We start from the raw sequence: 27,140 nt of genomic DNA, 5'->3' as shown, positions 1-27,140 counted from the left end.
AGGTTATCTTGCCTTAGAGGCTGAGGGCATGAGTGGGGGTGGGGTGGGAGGGAAAAGGGGGGATAAGGACACATATGTAATACCTTAATCAATAAAGGAAGAAAAAAAAGGTGCACAGCCTTCCTTGGGGGCTGAATGGAGGACGTAGGTATGCTCAAGGCTCTGCTCCAACAGTGACAGCCAGGGTAGGGCTGAGTTAGTTGGGGAGGACCACTGGGCCCAATCAAGCCAAGAGAACAAGCAAAGCACAGAGGCCACACCTCACCAGACACCACTCCCAGGAGCCCAGGACAGACCTGTCCAGGGTCCTCTAGCAAGGACCAGTGGGGGATTTTGAGGACAGTGTAGGATCCAAGGCCTTTACCTCATCACCCTGAAGCCGCCCATAAGCTCCTTCTGACCCTGCACTCAGATTCCATAGGGAAAGAGAAGCATTTAAACTCCAACTGCATCCCTCACACTGTGTCACCCATCCAAGTGGAAAATGCAGAACCATTCTCTCCTCATCGCCAGGCCATCTGGCATTAGTCATCTCCCTCAGGGTTTGCATAACAGGAGTTCAGTATACGTCAGTGATTTCACTGTCAGTTTCCCTCCCTCATTTGCTTCTTTAATCAATGCTTGAATGAGCGGCAGAGGCAAGAGAACCCAGATGCACATAGGCATCTGGCTAAGGGTTTTCCAGCTGACTGTGTACACAATAGAAACTACTTTCAGGGAACCGGCCTTCAAAGTAGAATAAAAGGGCCAGAGGGACAGACTGCATTTGAGGGAATGTTTGAGCCATTGTCCACATGAAATTCAATGTTTCTGCTGCTGCCTGGGAATCTGGAACAGCCCCAATGATGTGTTGTGTCCACAGCAGGCACGTGCAGACCTGCCTGAGACGTTGCTGAGACTCTCAGCCCTTAGGCCTGCCAGCTTTGTTTCATGGAGCTAAATAGCCTCTAAATAATACAGAATATTATATTCTGTATTTAGAGCAATTAAGCATCAGATGCAATCAATTGACTCAATTCAGTTTTATTTCTTGAGAACCTCCTGCATACAAGATATTGTGCCAGCTTCCTCGGAGGTAAAAAGAGAAATCTTACTCCTAAAGTTTGCTTAAGAGAAGCACGTGATTAGAAAATAAGAGAGAGAAGAGCCTGAAGTCATAAGAGCTATTTTTTTTAAAGGTCATAGGATTCAGAAAGAGCAGTTCTACACAGTTAGAAGGATCAGGAAAGATGTCAAGAAGTATGGCCCTTTGAAGAACAAGAGTGCTCTGAGGTGCACAGGAGGGAGGAGAAAGTACTCTAAGTGGGGAGCTAGCCTGGCAAAGGTGCAGGAGCTCTGAAGGATGAGTGGTCTCACTTGCTTAAACATCTGGAAGAGAGTCCCTGGTCCTTAAGACTTGTGAGGGAAGTAGGGATTATTTTTTGAATGCCTTAAATGTTAGATGGAGAAATTTTTACTTAAATTTATTGAAAATGGTGAGATATTGATATCTAAGTAGAGGGATGGGGTGTGGTCAGATGGGACCTTTGGTTATACCCCCGATACATTTATAGTTATATTTCCTAAGGCCTCCTGCTTCAATAAATAAACCATTTGCTTGCACAAAAGGAGGTCCTTCTGTGCCCAGAAGTTTGGAGTGCTAAGCTCCCTCAAAATTTAACCATAACTCAGAGCTCATGTTTCTTTCTCATAGAAGATACCCTGTTGTGTCCCTGTGTACCTTCCTTCATAGCAATCATTATAGCTTATGCATATTAACTTATTTGTGTGACTATGTGGTTAATGTATATGCCCAATAAGATTATAAGCTCTGTGACAGGAGGATGTGTGGTGTCTCTTTGGCCCTCATGGTATTCTTAATGCCCAACACAGTGCCTTGCTTATCGCAGGCACACATGAATATTTTGAATGCAGGTATGCATGTAGGAAAGCAGGAATGCATTGATGTAGAAAAGCACGAAAGCATGAATGAACTAGTTAACAATAGTTTTGCAGGGCGGTGTCTTTGTATCATTTGAACCACTGCTCTACCCTTAATTGTCTAATTCAACCAGATACTAGGCATGTATGGAAACACTGGATTTCTTAACCATAAGTTGTAACCATTGCCGAACTTCAATAGGGGAACTTGTCTCACAGTAAATGCTGATCGAAGTCCACTGCAGATGGATGTTCCTCCTGAGGCCGCTGTGGGTAGCTTTCTGATGAGCGCCTCCCTTTCCGCGCCACCGTTTATCTGTACAAGTTCACTTTGGACTTGGGCGGCACTGTCAAACATCACCATGCCGACCCAGGACCCTTGCTCAACCGTCTGCAGCAGGAAAAGTTTGCCTGCTTGATTCATTCGTTTCAGGCGGTCACCACTCTGAAGGGAGAAGCAGAAGACAGGCAGTCAGGTTGTGTTTAGGTGGGCAGACTAATAACAGAACAGGTTAGAGGGAATTTGGAAGGGGTTGTCTCAACAGAGAGTAAATGGCAGCAAGCTTACTCAAGGCATATCCTTCTATGGGAGAACTCTCCTTTATATTTAGTAGTATTTTGGAGTAGAATTTTTGGGCCTTTGTAAAAATAGCCCTAAAAGGTAAAACCAGATTAGGCTTTAGTTCAATCATTAGGCTTTAGAAACAGGTCTATAGACCTGTGCACTGTCAGGGAAACATATATGTTAAGGCTGTGTCATTCACAAATCGAAAGCTAATTTAATTTGGCAAATGAGACACTTGATGCTGAATGTTTGTTGACTAAAGTGGCGGTATGCCTTCCTGATGGCAGTGTGAGCGCTGTAACATCGGACTCTCTAGGCTGGCTAGATTATACTGTATGCAAATATGAGGTCTGCATCCAGAGACTGAGGCTCATTGCACGTACTTTCATGCTTCCAGACTTATCTAGGACCAAGCACACAATTCTCTGTCCGATCTGCAGCAATGAGAAGGTGGGTTTGGGTGGTGGTGTCGTCATAGGAGTGGTTTTCTTAAAGTCCTCAGAGCCGCTAATCACTTCCCAGGTGCTTCGCAGGTTGCATCTTTGGTTCTGCAGGTTTGGGGCTTCTTTGTTGTGGTTTTTTTCTGTACAGAATTCGACCACCTGAAATTGTCAGTAAAATGACATAGACAACAATAAACTACTGGTTAAAATCTTTAATGATTTGATTATTTTAAAGTATGTTAATTCCTTGCCCTCCTCCCCAGTCTGCTTTGTTCACTCATAATCTTGGTCCAATCTCCAAATCACTGCAGAGAACTGCTGGAGAAAATCACAGTCACAATTAGAATTCCTATCTCCAAACATGCGCTCAACCTTGTGGAAACCTTAAGGCTTCACAGCAATCATTTGCTTGCTTTTGGCTTCCTTCCTACTTTTCTATTTTGAGCCATCACCACTATCACCAAGACAACTGCATTGCAACGTTTCTCTCGTGGTACCATCTTATCTTTCCATCCTTTCACTTCCACTCACTTCTTTCCTTCCCAGTCACTTGCCAACACCTCACAGTCCAACTTTTAACACCCAACATTCAGCTCTCTCCAAAATCCACTTGGATTTTCTGCCAGCTCCTCAAACCGCACATGTTCATAATTGAACTCATCACCTTGTCACCTTTCCGCCAACTTTGTTCCTCCTCCTCATGTATTTCCTAGCTTGATGCCACCACTGTTCACCCAGTCTTCTAACTCAGGAACCTGAGAGTTTTTCTAGCTTTCCCCCACCTACAAAATAACCATTTCACTGTCTCTCCAGTTCATCATCTTTTCTCCTTTTCCAATGGACTCTCTATCATTCAAGCCCTCACGGTCCCTCATCACACTATTGCAGTCTCCTAGCTGACTTTTCTCCCTTGCTCCCCTGTACGGAGCGGCTATAGGGTCAAGCCTCGGACTGACCTGTGGCAGAGCCACATACAAGTCCAGCTTGGAGGGCAGAGCCCTCCTAGCACAATTAAGCTTGACCTGATAGTCCTCCCTTGTTTCTAGGTAGCTAATGAGCTGTGAGAGGTGCAGCAAGTGCTGCCAAAACAAGGTTTGAGTAACAAAATATATTTGAAACTTATAAGAACATTGTAAACATGTTGACCACTCCCCTTGTTTTGCTTTGTGTGATCTGACTATAAAATAAAGCTTCAGCTTACAGGCTATGTCACTGTTTCCTCATCCAGGCAGTGATCCACCCAGCCCCAACTGTATTCTCTTGTCTGTTTTCTTTAATCCTTCACTGCCCCTCCTTAGGCTCACCCCTGGCTGTGCTGGACACGGTTCACTCCCCTTCCAATTGGTCCACTCCATAGCTGTCAGAGGCATCTTCATTCTTATTCCTGTATTTAAGACCCTTTGGTGGCTCATAATTGTGAAGTAGTCTGTACTACGTCACATAGCAAACAGCAGTCTCTATAAAATGCATTTTTCCTTCACTCTCCACTTCACTCTGGCTGTGCAGTCCAAGTCTTTGATTCCCCCACGGTAGCCTTGTCAGGCTGTTGTATATCTTGACTTGGCTCATGATCCCCATTTGTAAACGATGCCTCTTCTTCTGTCCTCTGCATTGTGAACCTCACCTTCATGTTTCAGCCAAAAGTTCATTTTCAAAATAGTTTCTCATTTTCTACCTTTCCACCAAAGAAAAGCGAAATTTTCACTCAACCCTGTGGCCTCACGGAGCCCTATAGAAACTTTAGTAAGGCCCCTTCAACATTGTAATGCATTTACTGAGCTGTAAATCCACCTATGTCAGAAACCTGTCTTATTAAATTTTGCTTCCTCAAAACCTAGTCCAGTATGTGACACGTAATAAAAGCTCAATATAAAAAAACCTGCACATCAGCTTTTTAATCTACAAAATGGTAGTAGTTACCATGCAAGAATTACATAAGAACATATGCAATAGGGTCAATACTAATGCAGCCAATAAGTGATAGTGTTTTTTCCTTTTATTTAGCATTTTCATTGCTAGCATTTGGGGGATTAAAAAAGGAAGCATAGTATACCTAAAGTAGGTATAATTTAGGTCCTCCTTCTCAGTGATTTTATAGTATTATCATTCAATTAAAAATCTTAAATACCTGTGATTCTATAATTTAGAATGCAATCATTAGCTGTAAAACAATTTTCTCTTTGCATTTTTCAGATCATTTTGGTAGTGTTTCCATGTTATCATTCTATTTACTTTTGAGTAAGGGAATCTGAAAAACTTCTGCGTAAAACCCCAGGCAGAGGTTCCCAAACTTCACTGTGCATCAACTTCAACTCTAGCTTGGTAATTTAGAACATATATTCTGGAAAACTCCTGAGCAAGTCTGGAGGTGGACTGCGAAACCAGAGTGAAGGATGGGCCTAGGAACCATGGTGTATCATGTTGTTATTGACAAGTTACTTCACCCTCTATTCCAGTGGTTCTCAACCTTCTGGCCCTTTAAATACAGTTCCTTGTGTGGTGACCCAACCATAAATTATTTTCGTTGCTACTTCATAACTGTAATGTTGCTACTGTTATGAATTGTAATGTAAATATCTGATATGCAGGATGGTCTTAGGCGACCCCTGTGCAAGGGTCTTCGACCGCCAAAGGGGTCGCGACCCACAGGTTGAGAACCGCTGCTCTATTCCAAGAGGAAAACATCACTTTATGTAAGAGCCTGGAAGATAAGAGGGACTCCTCACTAAAGTCAGTTAACTGAAGCACTTAATCTTAGTTTGTGCAAATTCATTGATGTACATATTTAGCATTAATAAGGGTAATTTTTTCAAGTTTATCTTATGGCCAACTTGTCATTAAAAAACCATTAAGAAATATTTGTAAGCTATTAAAACTATGTACAAACTCCGTAAGGGCACCGACACTCTTAAAAAGAGAAAATTTCAGGAGCATTTGAGATCTTGCTCCCTTGCATATGTTGTCAGCGTGGCTCAGATAAACTTATAAACAACAACAACAACAACAACAACAACAAAAAACAACACACACAAAAAACAAAGGAGAGAGAAAATTTTACTTAACAACTAAAAGTAAATAGACAGGCTGAAAAGAGATCTCTGAAAATTAAATTAAAGGCTACTGGTCTTGTCCTTATTAACTAATTAAAAGAATCCCCCTGGCTAAATTTCTTATTTAATGAAAAAACTTTGTGTTTGTCTGCCTTTAAGGATACTTGAAGTCATTCTAAACACTGAAACTAAAAGCTAGTGGGAAGGAGAGGATGGAGAAGCAAGAATAAACCTGAAGAAGAGGAAGGGGGAGACAGGACTTTGCCCTGACTGTGCATTCTTGGCTGGCCCCACAGAGAATCAGCTGCTCAGTGATGCCTTCCTAAAATTTGATCCTCTCCTGCAGCATCTGGGATAAAAACCTCATTGATTCATAGTGTTGAGAGAAAAAAAAGATACTTACAGAATTAACACTTGGTGAAAACATTATGGAAGCCTTCTCCGTCTGCTCACGATCAGGTAGGAACTCACATCCTTTTTCAAACAGCCCTGTTACCTTATCAACTTTGCAGGATTTGGTCACACAGCTGCCTCCTTGACACTTCTTTACTACATTTTTACCAGTAATATCTGCCGAACACCTGAAAATATATTAAGGTTGGATACTCAAGTGACATAATTATTTCAAAGGGCTTGACTCTGTGGTCGAGTTCCACCGATGACCTTGTCCACGATGTCCTCTCACAATTCAAGAGACAGATATATCCTTAAACAGAAAAATTATTTCTGTTTGCCAGAATGTATCTGAAGAGTCCCCAAATGGTATCAGAAATTGTTTCTCTGCAGCAGAAAAGCGAAGTCTGGTTTATGGTTGCTGTTAGGATAAACAAGGGTTGCAGACCTGAGGCACCGCCTAATGTAGTCCCCTCCTTCCTGGAAAATCTGGCCTCTGTTTCCCTCAAAAGGCTTGGGTTTTGTGTTTCTCATTAGTTTATGTCATACAGTTTTTACATAGCTCTTATATGTTCCTAAGTATTTTAGATTTTCCTTTATATTATATGCTTGTGAGTCTTATTGCTATCATAAGTGGAATGCTTTTCTCTAACATCTTATTATTTGAGTATATAAACAATATATGAACACTATAGAAAATTTGGAAAATTACAAAAAAGTATAAAGAAGAAAAGAAAAACATCATGTTCCACAATCAGAAATAAGCTACTGTCAACATGTTGAAGCATTTCCTCTCTCTGTATCAGCATAACATGGCGCATAGAGTTTTGCTTCAGGCTTTTGAAAAACGTAGTATGTTAGTATAATTAAAAATTTAATACCTAATTATAATTTTATAACATTCTTTCAAACTGTGATCTTAATAATTGCATGTTCTCATAGTATAAAATAAATTTAGCTTAATATATTTCACTTGATTTCCCCCAACTTGTCAGGACTAAAAATAAAACTTCAATGAATAAATAAAATTTCACATAAAATTTTGACTCTATTTCCAAGTTTGCAATGTGATTGGTTCTCAGACTAAATCATCAGATCAAAAGTGTGAATATTTTATAGATTGCTGATACAGCTTATTCTACCATTTTTCTTATAATGGGCTTTAAGCATGAAATTACTGGATGAAGAAAAAGGAAATATTTTGGAGATTTGATATGTGTCACCAAATTGTTTTCCATACTTGTGCCAACTTATGTCTCTAACAACCATTTGTAGGAGATCTCACCCACTAACAGTTACTTACTAGGTAATAAACGATTCTTATCTTTGTCAAATTTGCACCACTGTGATCGCTAGTAAGTCTGAACATTTTTATATGTTTATTCACCATTTTTATTTCTTCTTCTGTGGATTATTTATTCTCCTCCTGTGTCTATTTCTATATTGTGATGTTATTGGTTTCCTACTGGTTTTCAAAGGTTCTTCATGTGTTACAATACTAAGCTTTTAAAAGGTGTTTTTTATTAATTTTTACAAATAATGTTTTTTATTTTTTACCTCTTTATTTAGTTTATGTTTGATTTATATGCAACAAAATTTTTAATGACTATATAGCCAAATTTATTATTCTTTTAGTTATATCTTTGTACAATTCTTGAATGCATAGAAAGACCTTCACCACATAGGAGTATGGTTTTTATTAATATTCCTTTAGTTGTCATTGTGACTATGATAGTTATATTTAATGAGTCTATTCAATTGGAAGAAGATCTGTTAATATTTTCCCCACACAGCTCAAATTGTCCTGATATCTTAAGAAATTCTGTTTTTTCTCATACATTTATAATTCTAGCTGTATTAAATAGTAAATTATTGTATATGTGTCTGTCAATTCACATTGCTTTAGTTAATATAGTTTTATTATATATATCTAAAATTCAGCAAGTAAAAATTCCCTTTATTACTACTTTTTAAAAAAATGTTCTTAGGTACTATCTATTGAGTGAATTCTGATATTTTTTAAAAATAAGGTAAAAATGGATGTGCTTTTGACTAGTTTTATAAAACCTGTATATTAATTTAGGTTGAATTTAAATCATTCATGAATGGAAAAATCTCTCAATCTTTCTTGATTTTCTTTTAAAGCCTTTAGAAGGATTTTATAGTTTTCTTAAAATATGACATCTACCTTTTTTAGAGTTTTACACTTCATTATACCTTTAATTGCTATCTTCAATGGAGTATTCTGTCCATAATATTTGTGAACTGGTTTTTGTTAATATTTGGGAAGACAATTTGAATTTTCATTTTGTATCTGGTCACCTTGTTGACTCCCCCTGTCTTTAATTCTATTTATTCCCCAGGGTTTTCTAAGTGGACCATATATCATCTGCATAAAAGCAGTTTTCTCTCTTTCTCATAGCTTTTCCCCCACCCTCCCATTCTTTAACCTCCCCGGTTTCATGTGCTATTGCATTGGATACCACTTTCTAAAAAAGGTTCAATAACTGTGCTAATAGTGGCCATCCTATGTTATCCCTGGTAATGTTTCTAGTATTTTCCTATTAAATACGATGTAGGCTGTTGGCTTTCAATTAATGTTTTGTATCATATTAAGGAAATAGCCTTCTATTGTGGGCAGTATTGTCATTTTGTGATTGCTTCTAGGCCTTAAAATAATTTTTTAAATTTAGAAGATAATAATCAATAAATTATTAATATGTTACAATAAAATTTCTTTTTCAGAGGACATGGTAATTAGCCAGATTTGCTAATCTTATCTGTGGAAGGAAGAACATGCTACATATGTAGATATTTCTAGAATATCTCTAGAAAGGAATATGTATTATTCAGCTTTTCTCTTGAAGGAATATACAGTGTCTAATTGAATAGAAACTTAGAAAAGAGAAGTGGGAAAGGTACAGATGTAGAATGACATTCATTGGCTGGGATTTGCGAGGTTAATCCAACAAATGATCACATCAGGGAAGTGGCCCTGGGTTGTAGTTTATACAGTGCAGAGGGAACAGCTAAAGGACTCTGGTACACTATGCGTGGCTCTACGTGGCACTTAGTCTATTTATGCCTGAAGTGATATAACAATGAGGGGGAATATAATGGAAGTGGACCAAGTTGACAGAGTCTGAATGTAATGAAGAAAGGGAGGAGTGGAGAGCAGTAATGTCCCTCTGGGAGAATGGGAGGCCAAGGCTGAGCTCTGCTTGGAAGCAAGTAGCAAATAAAGAGTAACCAAACCAAAGCTGAGCACATCTCCTTACGGGGTCATCAGGCAAGAGAACTGGAAGCAAAAGTGGAGAGGGGCGGTGCAGCAATTTCCCGTCTTAAAAAAGCAGTTGTTATTTTCTGACTCAGGCATAAGTGTTCAAGGTTTTCAAGTTCCTCCTGAGAATCTATTGGAAAAATCGTTTATCTGTCTTCTTGACTCAAAATACTATATTAATTACTTACCTAATATCACAGCATTTTGGGATTTCTGGAAGACTTCTTATGTGGGCTTGGTGTGTTTGTTAGTCCTTTGATTCTGTCAGATATAACTTACTGTTCTTTTATTTAAAATATTTTTAGAAAATTGTATCTGATCTGCAGAATTCTTTTTCATGTCTTCTGTTGGGTTTTAGTATCTGAAATGTGCTAGCTCTTTTAAATAAATTGTGAAGTTCCCTATCTTTTATGTTGTACTAAAACAGTTCACTGAAACTGTTGGTTGCAAGAATTCACCCATACAATCATGGAAGCCAAGGTTACTTTCCAAATGTTCAGTTTGCTTTCCATTGGCATTGAAATAGTTAATTAAACTGTGAGAAGTTTTCTGCTTTCTTTTAATATTTTGACTGTCTTTCAGGTAAATTCCACAGTCTCTCCCAGGCCCATTCATGCTGACAAAGTCCACACAGATATCATTCTGCTTTCAAGGCATTGAATAGCTCCATTAGCTTTGTTTATTTTACTGACTCAGACACAGGAAGATGGAGTCACTGAACATAGCACCTGTGGATTTCTTATAATTGTATATGCACACTCACAAAGGCAAATGGTTTGTAACTGAAGAATAAAGAACTCAACTAATTGAAGTGCTTGTAAGCTAAGCAAAAGTGGTAGTTTTGTGGAACTCTGCAACAGGAGGCACTAACAAAGAATGAGAGACAGAAAACAAGGCAAAAAAATGGGACATTTTTAAAGCAATCAAGAAAAAATGGGTTGTGATTTAAAATAGTTTGGGAAAAGTCAAGTCAATATATCCATACCTTATTGCTTTGTTTCTTCCATTAGATAAGTAGAATTTCTGGTCTTTATTGTATTCATTAAATACTCCCCATCGTAGATGTGCCCATTCATGGACAAATACCCTTCCTGTGAGAAAATGTTTTAAATACCCGGTTACAGTAAGAATGGCAAAATTACTTCCTAATGCTGGGAGAAAGTAATTCTCCAGACTTTTATTATGCTTTGCTATGTTAATTTTTTTTTTTAAGTTTTGACTTCCTTAGAAAGAAAACTCTAATATGACAACGCCACATTTCTGAAAAATATAACTACTTATTTTAGCTCACAAAATGCATATGAGGCACATAGGAAGTGCCAGAGAGTTTTTAATTCAAAGATAAAACAACTGCTTTGCCCTTTGCATAGCATACAGTCCAGTGGATGACATGCCAATCAGACAACTAAAATCCTTACTGGGGCAAGTGCAGTGATGGAGGGCAGTACATGCTACTGTGAGGTCTGGAGCTTTGGTAGGGCAGCCAGGCAGCACCCCCAGTGGCTCAAACCCCAAGGTCTGCCTACCTCACCTCTTCTCTATTCCCATCTTTCCAATCTTATTGCCACTTACTCCTGAGTTACTGCCATAGCCACCCAGCTGCTCTCCATGTCTCCAGTCTTCAGTGGCTACCTTATGGTGTTCAGGGTTAAGTTCGCTCCTTAGTATGAGGTCCCTGATGACCCCAGCTCTGCTCTTCTCTGCACCCATATTTCTTGCTGTTCACCTACTTCCAGAACTCTATAATCACAAGGAATTCCTGCACTGCTTTTACTTTCCAGAGCCACTCGAGGCCCCTTCTCATCTCTGGTTCATTTCATGTAGTCTTTCTTTGCTTGGGATACGTTCCCTAGTTCTGTTTGGATAGTTGCTTCTCTTCTTTCAAAATCAAGTTTATATCCACCTAGAAGCCTTCTCTGACATCCCCAGACTAGACCCAGTATCCCTCCTTTACTCTGTCATTATATTCCATATGGCACTTCCATTCTATTATAGTTGCTGCTTTCTTGCCCGTCTCCCACACTAAACGCTTGTCTCCATGAGGACAGGCTCCATGACTTCTTCATTGTCATGCCTGGGTGCATAATGTCCAGAGCTTAATAGGTACTCAGTGAGTATTTGTTAAATTTAGAGGAATTAGTGACTTATGTACAGCTCAGTTTTCCTGGAATGTAAATTCCCAGATAGGCTGCATTTGGAGGGTTAGGTGAGGGGGTACACCTGAGGAAATGCTAGTATCTTACGCTGAGGATTTGGACCCTATTCTGTAGGTGCTGGGAGCAGAGGATGGCCTCTTTGAGGTAAGGGAAGATGGGAGAGAACATAAGTGGAGTCACAGTACAGAAAGGAGAGATTATGAAGGATTGCCATTCTATATGGTGACTCAGATGGCTGGAGTGGGCCCAGAAGTGAGATGGGGCAATTAGTATATCAATTCAGCACCTATTGATTGAGCCATACATTGGGAATTTTCTGGTTCTGTTATGGAGATGAAATAGAGTGTTGTCGAAGCACAAGAGGTATGTTTGATACATCTTCCTGATAAGTCTGTAGTGCTCTAGTGAGTGCGGGGTGGGGCATGGAGGTACCAGGGCCCTTTTGCTTGAGTGAAGAAAATCAAGCTGGTTCTAATACTTTCAAGATAATAAAGATACCTGGTAGTAGTTATTAAGTAACCTAATTAGCTAATACTAATCACATTTGATTATACCTGGAGCGTACATATTTTATATATACTTCCTTATTGTTTGTTTTAATATTTTCTTCTAAAGATTGTTCTATATAGCTCATGGGCATGATAAAGAGTTTATTTTGTGAAGGAAAATTGGATGTTTTTCTTTAGTTACAGGTTTTTTTTGCGAGCTGAACTGCAAGGATATTCTCTGTGCTCCTTAAAGTGTGGTCCATAGTCCAGCAGTATCAGCATCACCTGGGAGCTTGTTAAAAATGCAAATTGCTGAGTCCCACCCCACACCTACTGAATCAGAATCTGATTAACAACCTCCTTTTCAATTTGCTTGAGCTGAAGTCTGAGAGCACTGTGAGTCTCCGCCATCTGGTGGCTACTATGTGAATTACAGGCAGGAGGTTTAATTCAGCAGTCTCCTTATCAGATCCATAGAAACCTAATAACATTTCAATAAACGATTACAGCTATTTTCTGATAGTAATAACTTTTTAAAATTAAAAACACTATAGTTACACATTTATGCAGAATATGAAAAATTAAATTTCTAACCGAGAAACACACTATTCTGAACCCCTGCTTTAAGTGAAAATGCATGCTGTAACGTTATTTGGCTTATATGTGCTTACTCGGAAAGATAATGCTATTTTGATCTACTTTGAATATAAAATTATTAAGTTATGAGGAACACAGTGGAATGTTTCTTCTCTACCCATACCTTGTGGTCCATATTGAGACTTTTTTCCTGTTATGAAGTCAGGAGTGAAATGAATCCTTTCACCCTTTTCTCCACAATTTCCCATCTGCTCAGTATAGGGATCATCGTTTCCTGGAGGATTACGTTCGGCAACTAGAACATCAGCCTGAAATTTAAGAAAATGTTTTCATCATTACAAAATTTTAGCAAATGAATTGACCTTATTCACACTGGAGTATTGTGAACAAATTTCATTTGGTTCTAGAATATTATGATGAAAAAAAAATCTAAATCGCCGAAGGAAATTGAATTTGAAAGAAGAACTTGATAATCTCACATTTTTGTAGGTCTCCAGTTTTGGTCTCATATACTCAGGTTTTGTCTTCCATTTCTCAGGAATCAAAATGGCAACATTTTTGAAATAGAATCTTTTTCCTGTAGCTTCAAACAGATATGGAGATGCCTGAGTCACCATGTCCTGGGGGAAAAAAAGAAAACATATCTAGCAAGCACAAGTAGGACTGTAGACTAAATTATCAATCATTCAAATTTACATTTGTATTTCACATTAGAAAAGCTAGTTAGTAAAGACCAGTTATTTATAAGACTGGAAGGGGAGATGTAGAAATACCTTTTATTGATAACTAGAGGCCAGTGCACAAAATTTGTACACTTGAGGGGGAGTCCCTCAGCCCAGCCTGCACCCTCTCACAGTCCTGGAGCCCTCAGGGGATGTCCATGGGGAGCCTGCCTAAGCCAGCAGTAGGACATCCTCAGCACTGTCACTGTCACGAAGGCGGGAGAGGCTCCCGCCACTGCCAGTGTGCTCACCAGCCGTAAGCCCGGCTTCTGGTTGAGTGGCACTCCCCCTGTGGGAGCCTACTGACCACCAGGGGACAGATCCTGTGTTGAGTGTCTGCCCTCAGATGGTCAGTGCGCATCATAGCGACCGGTTGATCTGCCATTCGGTCGATTTGTATATTAGCCTTTTATTATCTACTAGAGGCCCAGTGCATGAAATTCATGTACTGGTGAGTGTGTGTTTTGGGGGGGGGGTGTCCCTCAGCACAGCCTGTGCCCTCTTGCAGTCCAGGAGCCCTCAGGGGATGTCTGACTGATGGCTTAGGCCCATGGAAGCGGGCCTAAGCTGGCAGTTGGACATCCTTAGCGCTGCCACGGAGGCAGGAGAGGCTCCCACCACTGCTGCCGTGCTTGCCAGCCGTGAGCCCAGCTTCTGGCTGAGTGGTGCTCCCCCTGTGGAAGCACACTGACCACCAGGGGGAAGCTCCTGTGTTGAACGTCTGCCCCTGGTGGTCAGTGTGCATCAAAGCGACCAGTCATTCTGCCATCAGGCCAAAACTGGTTCTCTGACATCCCCCAAGGGGTCCCAGATTGCAAGAAGGCACTGGCCAGGTTGAGGGACCCCATCAGTGCACAATTGGGGCCAGGGAGGGACATAAGAGGTTGGCCAGCCAGGGAGGGGCAATGGGAGGGCTACGAGAAGGCTCCAAGACATGTCTGGCCTGTCTTGCTCATTCCCGATTGGCTGGACCCCAGCAGTAAGCTAACCTACTGGTCCGAGCGTCTGTCCCCTGGAGGATTAGGAAACCTCCAGGGAGGTTCATAGCGACTGGTCAACCAGCCAACTGTCTGCCCCCTGATGGTCAGTGCATGTCATAGCGAGCAGTTGAGCAGCCTTAGTGTATCTTTAGCATATTACACTTTAATTGGTTGCATGGCCAACTGGATGACTGGACACTTAGCATATTAGGCTTTTATTATATAGGATACCAGGGGCCCAGTACACAAATTCGTGCACCTTGAAAGGAACTGTGGGCCACAAGGCTGCAGTGGGCACAGGGGCAGGTCTCAGCCCACCCTCCACACTCCCACCCAGGCCCTCCCACCATGGCCCATGGTCCCCTATCTTCCAGCAGCCCCGCCCCTGCTGCTGCCAGTCCCATGCATTGATGGGTGCCAGCCCCACTTGCACCACTAATGGTGCCAAGCAATCGGGACTGGTGCTGTCAGTAGGTGCAAGCAGTGGCTCTGGTGCCAGCAGTGGGTGCGAGCAGGGCTGTTTGCCAGCAGAGGGTGTGAGAGACAGCTGCCAGCCCTGATTGCCCCTCAGGAGCAGAGGGAGATGGAGAAGCCCTGAGGGACAATAGGGGCCAACAGCTGCTGCTCACACCCACTGATAGTGCTGAGTGATTGGAGCCAGCACCGGGCGCCAGCAGCAGGTGAGAGCAGTGGCTCCTGTGCTGGCAGCTGATGCAAGCGCCAGGCAGGACCACAGTGTGTGGGAGCAAAGAATTTTCAGTAACCACCAGATGCTTGCTCAATGACAGCAACCGGTGCCCTGCCTTGGCCTGGCACCCCCGCTCACCTGCTCCACCATCTCGCCGTGGCTGACAGCTGCCATGTTCCACGCTCTGCCGCCTGCTGCCGACACCCGCCCTGTTCCATGCACATCCCCTGGAGGTCAGCGCATGTCATAGAGACCAGTTGTTCAGTTGTTTTGCCACTCGGTCTATTTGCATATTAGCCTTTTATTATATAGGATATATAAAACCCTAATATGCAAATAGACCGAACGTTGAAACAACCGAACAACTAAAAACCCGGTCATTATGACATGCACTGACCACCAGGGGGTGCATGCAGAACAAGGTGGGTGTCAGCCTTGGCGGGATCGGGAGCCGCTGCTCACACCCACTCATGGTGCCCAGCGATTGGGGCCGGCGTCGGGCACCAGCAGCGGGGGCAAGCGGCGGGTGCTGGCCCCAATCACCCCTCAGGGCTTCTCCACCTCCCCCTGCTCTTGAGGGGCGATCAGGGCCAGCAGCCGCCTCTTGCCCCTGCTGCCAGCAATGGTCCCGCTCGCACCCTCTGCGGGCACCTGGCACTGGTCCGGATCCCTCAGCGCCGTCAGCAGGTACGAGCAAGAGCTGCTGGCCCCAATCACCCCTGAGGGCTTCTCCAGTTCCCCCTGCTCCTGAGGGACGATCGGGGCAGCAGCCACTGCTCACACCCACTGCTGGTGCTGGCCCCAATCGCTCCGTGCCATCAGCGGGTACAAGCAGGGCTGGTGCTGTCAGCATGTGGGAGCGATGGCAGTGGGAGTGGGGCTGCCAGCAGACAGGAGACTGGGGTCTGTGCCAGGAGGGGCCAGGCAGGGGCCAGACCCGCCCGCCCCTGTGCCCACCGCAGCCTCACAGCTCACAGTTCCTTTCAAGGTGCATGAATTCATGCACTGGGCCCCTAGTATAGGATAATAGCTAACCTTTTTTGAGCACTTATCACATGCTCTGTGTCAGAGTGTGATGATTGACAATGCAGATTTCAGAGGCTGACACTAATCCTGGCTCCAGCACTTATTGTGCGTCATCTGGCAATTTCCTTGAGCCCTCCTGAGCCTCAATTATCTATCCCATTTATAAAATGGAAAATATTATGGTGATTAGCTCATAAGAAATTGTGGGGATCAAGTAAAGTCAAGAAAGTCCTGGGAACCATGTTTACTTAGCACAAATGTTTGTGAAATGTTAGCTGTGAGTGTCATCTCATTTGATCCTTTGAGGATCAATAAACCTTTAAGGGAGAAGCTGAGAATTAGAGTGTGTAAGTATCAAGGTCTCACACCAGCTTATAGTGGAGAGAAACTCAAATTAAAATGAATATGACTTCACCTGCTGGATCCTGCAGTAATTTTAGGACTAGCTAAATGTTATGGTAGTATTTATTTTTAGTGTAGTACTGTCAGATTTAAGGAAGTGGCACAATTATATAATTTATTTTCAAATTATACCCAACTTTATTTCTCTAAAATGAAGGAGCTGTAGAGTTTAATTACAAATGCCCCTGAGATGCATTATGAAGACAGTAGAGAGGGTATTATAGGAGATTTATTATTGGAAAAGGCATAGGGTCTCTTAGGACTGAAAATCACTGCCCTCAAAAGTGAGTGTGGACAGAGGAAAGGGGAGGGCTGAAGACTGAGCCCTGGCAGCCACAGGCATTTAGTATTTAGTGATAGGAAGAGGAGGAGTCAGCCAAGGAGACTCAGAAGGAAATCAGCAGGCACGGGGTAAAGGTGTTTCAGGGAGAAGAGAATGATTATCGGTGTCAAAGGATGCTGAGCAATTAAGAGAGGAAAAACGAACAAAAACTCATAGACAGACAGTATGGTAGTTACCAGAGAGAAGGGGGTGGGGGGCAGGACTGCATATATGGTGACAGAAGAAGATTTAACTTTGGACGGTGAGCACACAATACAATATACAGATCATGCACCATAGAAATATACACTTGAAACATATATAAACTTATTAACCAAAGTCACCCCAATGAATTTAATAATAATAAAAAAGAAAGGTGAGGATAAGAAGTATTTGGCAGCGTGGATGAGCCATTTTAGTGGAATGGAGATGATAGCTCCAAATGAGTAAATTCAAGACAGTGGGAGGTGAAATGGAGGCAGTGAATATCGACAACAGTGCAAGCAGGTTTGTTTTTGGATTTTTTTTTTTTTTTTTTTGTAAATTAAAGGAGAATGGAGACACGATGCAATAGCTGAAGGAGCACTTCAGGGCAAGGGAATTTTGGTTTTGTTGTTGTTGTTTTTTAATGGGAACTATTATAACATATGCATGTGATAATGGCCGGGGGGGGGGGGAACACTGGTAAAGCCAGAGAAAAAAGGGACCATTGCAGGAGGAAAGTCCTTCCCAGAGCAGACCAGAGTGCTTAGACGCCAATATTATAATGTAGAGTTTGGGTTAGTGTGTGTGTGTGTGTGTGTGTGTGTGTGTGTGTGTGTGTACAAGCAGTTTCACTTATACATGAGGTGGGCATGAGGCACAGAACCAGTCCCCCTTCACAGGGGGAAGCAGCACGTGGGCATTGGTGCCGGGTGAATCCCTCTCTACCACTTCCTAAGGGGATAAACTTGGGGAATTTATATTATTTTCCGAGCTTCAGTTTCCCTCTTTTCAGGTAGTAATAATGGTTGCCTTGTTCCTTCTAAAAAGCTTCTTATAATGATTTGCATTTCATTACTCCAAAAAGCGAGATTTTTATCAACCACTGGCAGATTTAACAATGTATCATTTTAAAAATAAAAACACGCAGTCAAAATCACCAAAAAGTTAAAAAGTAGGTATAAAGCTCTCTGTGTTAGAGCATTATATTAGAATCTGACTAGTGAAATGTGAATTTTCAATGTCTCCTAGGAAGCAGCAGCAGCAGCATGAAGTGCACTTGTCTTCCATGTTTTAACAGAAACATCAATAATGGTTTTTTGCTTTGGCCTCTGTTCCTGATTTTGAGAAGGCAACCTCGTATCCAAATAGACATTTAAACTTTTGAGGCCTGGAGAGGTCACGGATGACAGTTTATAGGGTTGGCTGGAAATGCCTTAGTGATAAGGATGGTATATTGTTCACCACTGGATTTCTGGTACCTGACATAATGGTAAAGAAATGGTCCCTTTCTCCTCTGGTACCAGCTTTGTAAATATTTGTTGGATGAATGAATGAATGAATGAATGAATGAATGAATGAATGAAATGGTTGTGATGAATGGCAAATTGTCCAGGAGTGCCAAGAAAAGAGGTTCCTGGACCCACATACATTGAGGATACCTCCAAGATACACTGCTCCCATTGTGTATCGTGTGTGTGTGTGTGGGTGTGTGTGTGTGTGTGAGAGAGAGAGAGAGAGAGAGAGAGAGAGAGAGAGAGAGAGAGAGAGAGAGAGAGAGTTTTAGAGACAGAGACACAGAGAGTGTTTCTTCCTGACTCTCACTCTCTCATTTTATGGAGTGTGCTCTCTCTGCCTCTACAACTCACACTGACAGGGCAATTGCAGTGGATGCAATTTGTAGGTGGACAAACCTTAGGGACTGTCATTCAATTTTTTAAAATTAAATTTATTGGGGTTGCATTAGTCAACAAAATTATGTAGGTTTCAAGTGTACATTTCTGTTCTCATCCCCCCATTACCTCTGGTAATCACCACACTGTTGTCTGTGTCTATGAGGGTTTTATTTTTTTTGCTTAATTTCTTCACTTATTTCACACAGCCCCCCAGTCCCTCTCCCTTCTGACAGCTATCAGTCTGTTCTCTGCATCTATGAATCTGTTTCTATTTTGTTCATTAGATTCTACATGTGAGTGAAATTATATGGTATTTGTCTTTCTCTGACTGGCTTATTTCACTTAGCATAATGCCCTGAACAGAAGCAAGTATTTAAGAGCTGACTTAAAGGCTTCTATTCCCACAAGAGCACCAGAGGAGAGTCTCCTCTCAGAAAACAGAGTGAGGGATGGCCAGGAAAGGCAGACAAGGTCACAATTAAGGTCCTTAACTCTGCAGAGCTGAACCTTAGTAGTAAGGAACTCACTTTTATTAACTACTTAGTTAGGGGTTCTGAGTACACTATTGCCCTTAACTTTTTAATTTTATTTTTCAATTATAGTGTACATTCAATGTTACTTTGTAGTAGTTTCAGGTGTATAGCACAGTGGTTAGACCATCATATACTTTACAATATGTGGAAACCAACTTATCTCAAACCCAACTCATTTAGTAGGACTCATACCAGAAAACCAATTTAATAATTGTGATAAGAAGTAGATTTCTCAGGAGGAAAACCCCCAAGAGTGAGGTAAAAGCGTCTGGAAGCTCTAAAGCACCATGTAAATGTGCATTAGCATTGCCATTCTGGGTAAGGAATTTATGTTCTTCTGGCACATTCCTGACTGTCTAGCCAGAGACAGAAACTTGTTGGCTATATTTTTTCTCCCACACTTTCCTTGTCTGTTGCTCCAAGGGGCACGTTCATGTTTGCTGATGCCATTTCTAAGGTTAGATGCAATCAAAAACTTACCCAAGCTATCTGATTGTTGAGAGATTTCAAAAGGTAAAGCTTTCCCTTTCATCAGTAGCAGTAGTATCTGACAGGTTAAACAGATAAGATCCCCCTCCTTCCTCAACTACTGCGGTTCTCCAGCCCCAAACTCCTCCAGATGGTAGAGCTGGTTCTCTCTCCAAACTCCATCTTTCTGGGTTTGTTTCTGCTCAGAGCAAGGAACACTTGAGGGCAACCGATGGAACTCTTGTGATATTAACTTTTGGGCTCACACTCAGGAACTTTGGCTTGGTTAAAAAATTGAACCCTTTCTATCTAAAAGAATTATGGTTATGCCTACCATTAATTGAGCTCTTACTACATGCCAGACGCTATGCATGCATTTTTAAAGTTCTTTACCATATTTCAAGATAATTTTAGACTTATAAAACATGCAAAAATTGTACAAAGTTCCCACATACCCTTCGCCAAGCTTATTGCCCCATCTTACACACCAGTACTTTTCCTCATTACACACTACTGCCTCTGGATGTGCTACAGCCAGATCCCCGGGTGGTTATCTATAAGGCATTTCCCTCTTATTCTTAGTTGTTTGCTGTTGTACATGACCTCTCCACCTTATAACAGTTAGGCCCTCTGCCCTAGACAGGGAGTGTCTTCCTCCCTAGTTCTTCCTTCCCCCAGAGAAGAAGTAATAAGTAAGGCAAGGCCGCTCAGCAATCTAAGAGGATCCCTTGCATCGGGGCTGGTAAAATGCAGAGTTTCCTCTCATTGAAAGGATCAGGGCTGTTCTTAAATTAGAGGTTTGTATCCTGGGCTTCTCTATTAAAATCACAGAGAAAAGAGTTGTAATTAGAAGAACACAAGGAGACATCTAACATGAGCCAGGCAAAGGAATTATTCTCTGGACATCTCAATATCTACCAAATACCACTGGCTCTGCCCTAGCGGAATCATCCCCAATCAATAAATGCGGAAAATCATTTATTAAGCGCCAACAATGTATGAAACTCTTAGCTAAGTGCATTACATTTATTATCTTCTCCCTAAGAAGAATCCTAATGGTCAACTATTCTATTTTCATTTTGCAACCAAAGATACTGAGACTTAGACATAAAAATACTTTGCCAATATCACACAGATGCATTAGAGAACTCATGCTTGCCCTCCACACATTACACTTAAATTGTTTAAAGCCTGGGTAGTTACCGTTTCCACCTTACCTTTATTTCTTGAATGAGTGTTTCATCTTCCGGCACATCGGGGTCAATTGCAATGACAATGCCTTCATAGCCGTTGTTATTCAGCTGAATGAGTGAGTTGCTCAGGGCCCCTTCCAGAAGGTGAAGGACCAAGATGAAAACAGAACTCTTAAATGGCCCCATTACTACACATCTCCCTGTGATTATTCTCTTGGAAAAATTTTGGTTCTAGAGGCATCCTTCTTTACCCCTATTTATATGACTAGAGAGACACACATTTTCCCAAGTTATCAGAGGTGGTTTATCACCAGACTTTAACCCCTGGACCCAAAATTGTTTCACTTTTGCATTTGTCTCCAATATGAGGAACAATGCCTTAGTCTTAAATTTTGTGTACTTTAAATATTTTGTTTGAGAGGATCATTAGCCTTGCCCTCACCTTTGCCAGATGCTGGGAAAGGGTGGGAAGACCACATCCGGTTCCCTAGAAGGATTCACAGGTGTCAAGCGGCTTAGCCACTGAAGGATGTTTACTTCTTATAAATGATTGCCCAACCAGGGAGACTGGCCCACACAAGGTCACCCTCCCACCTCTGCCTGCCCCGGGGAGGCCTGGCTGTTTTATGCGTACAGTAACTATTCATTAAGTGTGAGTCTTATATCCAGTTATCCCTCAATGTGGTCATTTTTATCCTCATCGATCTTGACATAACCTTAGCACTTCTTGGTGCTTCCTTAGATAGTCCACTTGTACCAAAAGCATTAGCAAACAACATAGATATTATTGAATATTTCCTATTTGTGAGAATAGATAAAAATTTATATATCACTGTGCAAAGCAAACTCAAGTTTTCTCATCAGACCTCTATTGCTCAATAAAATTCAAATTAGCAATATTACATTATTTTACTGAAATTCAAATTAACACCATTATTTTACTGAAATTAAATGTCTCTCAGAACATGAACTATGGGCTGCCAGCTACTACCTAGATTCATTGAAGTTTGCCAAACTTTAGATGAAAAATCAAATTAGTTCACCACTTTCCTGTAGTATTCAGATTACTTGAAATAGCCCTTCATCCCATCACTTTATTTGGTCTTCACAGGATGCTAAGCATCAGTTTCAACTTGTCTGTTCCTTTTTGTTAACATTGGCTCATAAAAATTAAATTATTACTTACCACTAATAATTATTGCTTAAGTATATAATACTTAAGCAATCAAAAGTGAAGCATTTAATAGAGTGGATGTACTCAATTTTAAAGTTGTTTGTCCAGATAATCCTAAAATGCTTTTATATAAAAATAATTTATTCAATAAATGTATGCATTTATTATGCATATGATATAAAATTTTTAGATTCTAAAATATCTCAAACCCCCAACCACAGGTATCTTTCCTGGGTTCCCTAAAAAACATAAGGCAAGCTTATGTGTTAATGATTTGAGAGTCTGTTCCCAGAGCAGTGAGAATGAGGGAAAGGGGAAATGAGTCAGGGAAGGCTGAGAAGCAATGAAAGATAAAGTGTTACTAAGAGACTATTGGGGTACAATGAAGAAACCCAGCAAATCAACCTGCTGGTGCACCTGCCCTGCCATCTGGGATGTCTCCTAACAGGCTATATATACAAAGAAACCATGCCTTGGGACAGTCCATTGGAGGGAGGGAGGGAAAGTGTTTGCCTCCTTCTCATATCCTACAGGTGATCAACCTCCCTGAACTTCCTGGCTGGGCCATCCAGTCTTTCAAATAGCTACTGTACAGAGAAATCCCGTGCCCTGTGGTGTACAAGGAGTCAAGGATTCCCAGTGGTGCTTGGTTGGTCTCTGGCAGTGGAACCACTCAGGCCTGCAAGGAGTGTGTAGTGATAGAGGTGGAGCAAGTGACCGAGGATCCAGTAGATTAGGCAGCGGTTCTCAACCTGTGGATCGCGAACAATGAAAATACATCCTGCATATCAGATATTTACATTATGACTCATAACAGTAGCAAAATTACAGTTATGAAGTAGCAACAAAAATAATTTTATGGTTGGGGGTCACCACAACATGAGGAGCTGTAGTAAAGGGTCGCGGCATTAGGAAGGTTGAGAACCACTGGATTAGAGGAAGCCAAGCCCAGGGAGGTTCCAGGAGACGAGTCCAATACAACTCATTGCTTGAACTGCTCAGATCCACTCATACCCTTCCTTCATGTCCAGCTCCAATATTATAATGTAGAGTTTGGGTTAGTGTGTGTGTGTGTGTGTGTGTGTGTGTGTGTGTGCAAGCAGTTTCACTTATACCCTGAGAGAAAGTACAGGTCCAATCATTCATAGATTCTCCTCCAGGTGGTGGCCAACTGCAATCTCCTGAGAAACCTAGAGCAAGAGTTATTGAAATAAATGGTCGTGCCTAATGCTACAGCGTGAATCAAGGCCATTATAGATATTTATTTCCTCCTTCCTTCATCTTCATCACCAATCTCCCTCTTTTAGTCAGCATTTTGGCTGATCTGTGTTGTTTGTTTGCCTGTTGCTGTAACTCAACCCTTCACTTCTGAGGGCTCTAAACTCTTGTTGGGCTGTAGCTCCCGCAGTTGCCTATGATAGGGTCACCTGGTGTGACGGACCCAGTTTAGGTGCTTGGCTTTCCCTGCTGGCTAGGCCTTTGCTGCTTGCTCAGTGGAGAGTCCTTGCTGCTGCCACAGTTGCTTCATCTTGTAACACTACAGGCGTGTCTCTGTTACCCCAGGGAGAGAGCCTAGTTTGGCATGACCTCCACTGGGCAGGCTGTGATGGCAGCACCATAATCTCTGGTGCCCAAGTCCAGTTTAGACAGATTCTCAGACTTTTGCTCACATAAAGCATTGCACCATGGCACCTGGAATCTGGCTTTCTTGGAGGCAGTTCAGATGGGCAAGATGACAGGGAGGAAACTTGAAGAAAAGGCAGTTAACACCCTGAGAGACAAACTTTTACCAAAGATATGCCGGATCTCTCTTATGTTTCCTTCTAGGGAAAACCCCCAAATGGTAATCACTATTCTGACTTCCATTGCCACATAGATTAATTTTATTTGTTTTTGTATTTCATATAAACAGAAATATACAGTATGTCTTCTTGTGTCTGGCTACTTTCACATAAGATTTTCTGCATAAAGTTCAGCCATGTTATTTTAGGTAGCAGTAATATGTTATTTTTTTCATTGTACTTCATCATAAAAACATGCCACAATTTACTTACCAATTCCTGTTAGTGAACATGTGTATTATTTCCTGTTTGGGCTATTATAAGTAAAACTGCCATAGGTGCAAGCATTGATTTTAGTTGGGTATGTACCAAGAGTGGAATTGCTGGGTTACAGGTTGTATATATGCCTAACTTCAGTTGATCTGCCAAACTCTTTTCAAAGTGATTGTACCAGTTGTTCCACATTTCTACCAGTACCTGGTACTGCCAGTTTTTATTATTTTAGCTACCCTGGTACAAGTGAAATCATATTGTACTGTGGTTTTAATTTACATTTTCCTTTATAACTAACTAGAGGCCCGATGCATGAAATCTGTGCAAGGGGCTCAGCCCCCACCTGCCGCAGCAGCTGCCGGCCTCTGCCCCGGCCCCCGCTGCCGTGGCTTCATCTAGAAAGTCGTCCGGAAGGATGTCCAATCTAATTAGTATATTACGCTTTTATTATTATAGAAGTTACATACCTTTTCAGATACTTATTTTCATTTTGATATCCTCTATTGTGAAGTGCCTGTTCAAGTTTTTTTGCCCAACTTTTAATCAGGTTGTCTTTATCTTACTGATTTATTGAGTCCTTTATTGGATATATGTATTGCAAATATCTTTTTCAAGTTTGTGGCTTGTCTTAATGGTACCCTTGAATGAGCAGAGATTCTTAATTTTAATGGAGTCCAATTTAGCCTTTTCTTTTATGGATAATGTTTTATGTGGTCATATTTAAGATAGCTTTACCAAGTTCATAAAGATATTATACAGCCCTGACCGGTTTGGCTCAGTGGATAGAGCATCGGCCTATGGACTGAAGGGTTCCCAGTTCGATTCCGGTCAAGGGCATGTACCTTGGTTGCGGGCACATCCCCAATAGGGGGTGTGCAGGAGGCAGCTGATCGATGTTTCTCTCTCATCGATGTTTCTAGCTCTCTATCCCTTGCCCTTCCTCTCTGTAAAAAATCAATAAAATATATATTTTTTAAAGATATTATACAATATTCTGTACTAGATGCTTTATTGTTTTACCTTTCACTTTCAGGTCCATGATCTACCTCAAATTATTTTTGTGTATATTATGTAAATTCAGGATTTTTGTCTTGTTTTGTTTTCCTTTATGGACAGCAATAGGCCCAGATCATTTATTGAAAGGACAACACTTTCCTCCACTGAATTGCAGTTGTTCTTTTGTTGTGAATGATGTGACCACAGATGCTCAAGTCTTTCTGGACTCCCTGTTCTGTTCTACGGTCTATGTGACTGTCCTTATCTCGGTGTCATAGTGTCTTAATTCCTGCTGCTTTGTAGTCTTGATATCTGGTAGTGTGAACACTCCAGATTTGTTTTTCTTTAAAATTATTTTTGCTATTTTAGATCCTTTTTATTTCAATATAACATTTAGAACCAGCTTATAAACTCTACCCCCAAAAATCTGCATGCTTGGATAGAATTGCATTGAATCAGTTTGAGGAGAACAGACACCTCTATAATATTGAGTCTTTTAATCTATGGACATGGCATATCTCTTCATTTTAAGTTTTATTTAATTAATATCAACCATGTTTTATAATTGTCAGGGTAGAAGCCTTGTGCATCTTTTATTAGATTTATTTCTAGGGGTTTTTTTTGGTGCTATTGTAAGTGGTATTTTTATAAAATTTCATTTTCTAATTGTTTATAGGTGGTATGTAGAAATATAATAGATTTTTATGTATTGACCTTATATTTAGTGAGCTTGCTAGATTCACTTATTATTTCTAGTATGTACTTTGTAGATTCTCTTGTATTTTATATGTTAATTAGAGGCCTGGTGCATGAAATTCATGTACTTGGGGGAGGGGTTCCTTAGCATGGATTATGAGAGGGCGCAGACCAGGCTGAGGGACCCCACTGGTGCAGGATTGGGGCTGGGGAGGGATGCAGGAGGTTGGCCAGCTGGGGAGGGACTGCAGGAGGGCTCCAGGGCATGTCCGGCTCATCTTGGTCAGTCCTGATCAACCAGACCCCAGCAGCAAGCTAACCTACCCGTCAGAGCATCTGCCTCCTGGTGGTCAGTGCACATCATAGTGAGAGGTTGAGTGGCCTTAGCATATCATTAGCATATTACACTTTGGCTGAATGACTGACCAGACAATTGGACACCTAGCATATTAGGCTTTTATTATATAGGATAATTATGTAATTTGTGAATACTTCTTCCTTTCCAATCTCATATCTTTTATTTTGTTTCCTTCCCTTATTACACCAGCTATGACCTCCTGTAAATGTTGATTACAAATGGAGAAAATATCTTTTTTCTTGTTTACAAACTCAGGTGGAAAAGCATTCTATATTATACCATTAAATATACTATTATCTAGAGATATTTTGTAGATACTTTTATCAAATTAAGAAAGTCTCTATTCCTAGTTTCCTAAGAAGTTTCATTTTTAAAAATCATGAATAGGTGCAGAGTTTTATCAAATGCTCTTTATGCATCTATTGAGAGGGCAGTGCGATTTTTCTTCTTTATTTATTTCTAGAATAATTCCACTTCATCATGATGTTGTATCTTTTTCAAATTGCAAAGATTTTGTTCAGTATGTTTGCACCTATGTTCATGTGAGAGAGTGGTCTTACTTTTCCATTCTTATAATGTCCTTGCCAGATATTAGTATTAAGGCTATCTGGCCTCATAAAATGAGTTGGGACATGTTTCCTCTTTTTCTATTCTCTGGAACAGTTTATTTAAAACTGTAGTACTTCTTAAGTTTCATTCTGATATTGTTTTAGTTTTACCATGTAAGTTTTGATATGCCATATTTTAATTATCATTTCA

The 27,140-nt window shown here is 41.1% G+C and overlaps 1 protein-coding gene across 1 annotated transcript in view; it reads right to left on the bottom strand.

The window, feature by feature from the left end:
• The window catches only part of CLCA1 (chloride channel accessory 1), a 33,612-nt gene extending 12,323 nt beyond the window's left edge, over positions 1-21,289 (bottom strand). Inside the window, exons 1-7 of the mRNA XM_036351068.1 lie at positions 21,128-21,289; positions 13,372-13,512; positions 13,056-13,200; positions 10,637-10,742; positions 6,382-6,559; positions 2,869-3,087; positions 2,138-2,365 (exon numbers count right to left, since the gene is read on the bottom strand). Of these exons, the coding sequence (XP_036206961.1) occupies positions 2,138-2,365; positions 2,869-3,087; positions 6,382-6,559; positions 10,637-10,742; positions 13,056-13,200; positions 13,372-13,512; positions 21,128-21,289 (1,179 nt within the window). The remainder of the gene's footprint in view (positions 1-2,137; positions 2,366-2,868; positions 3,088-6,381; positions 6,560-10,636; positions 10,743-13,055; positions 13,201-13,371; positions 13,513-21,127) is intronic.
• Between the last annotated feature and the right edge of the window lie 5,851 nt (positions 21,290-27,140).

The sequence above is a fragment of the Myotis myotis genome, unplaced genomic scaffold (assembly GCF_014108235.1).
Source record: "Myotis myotis isolate mMyoMyo1 unplaced genomic scaffold, mMyoMyo1.p scaffold_m19_p_2, whole genome shotgun sequence".
Classification (NCBI taxonomy): domain Eukaryota; kingdom Metazoa; phylum Chordata; class Mammalia; order Chiroptera; family Vespertilionidae; genus Myotis; species Myotis myotis.
Note: the sequence above shows the minus strand (reverse complement) of the source record. Positions and strands in the feature narration are given on the sequence as shown.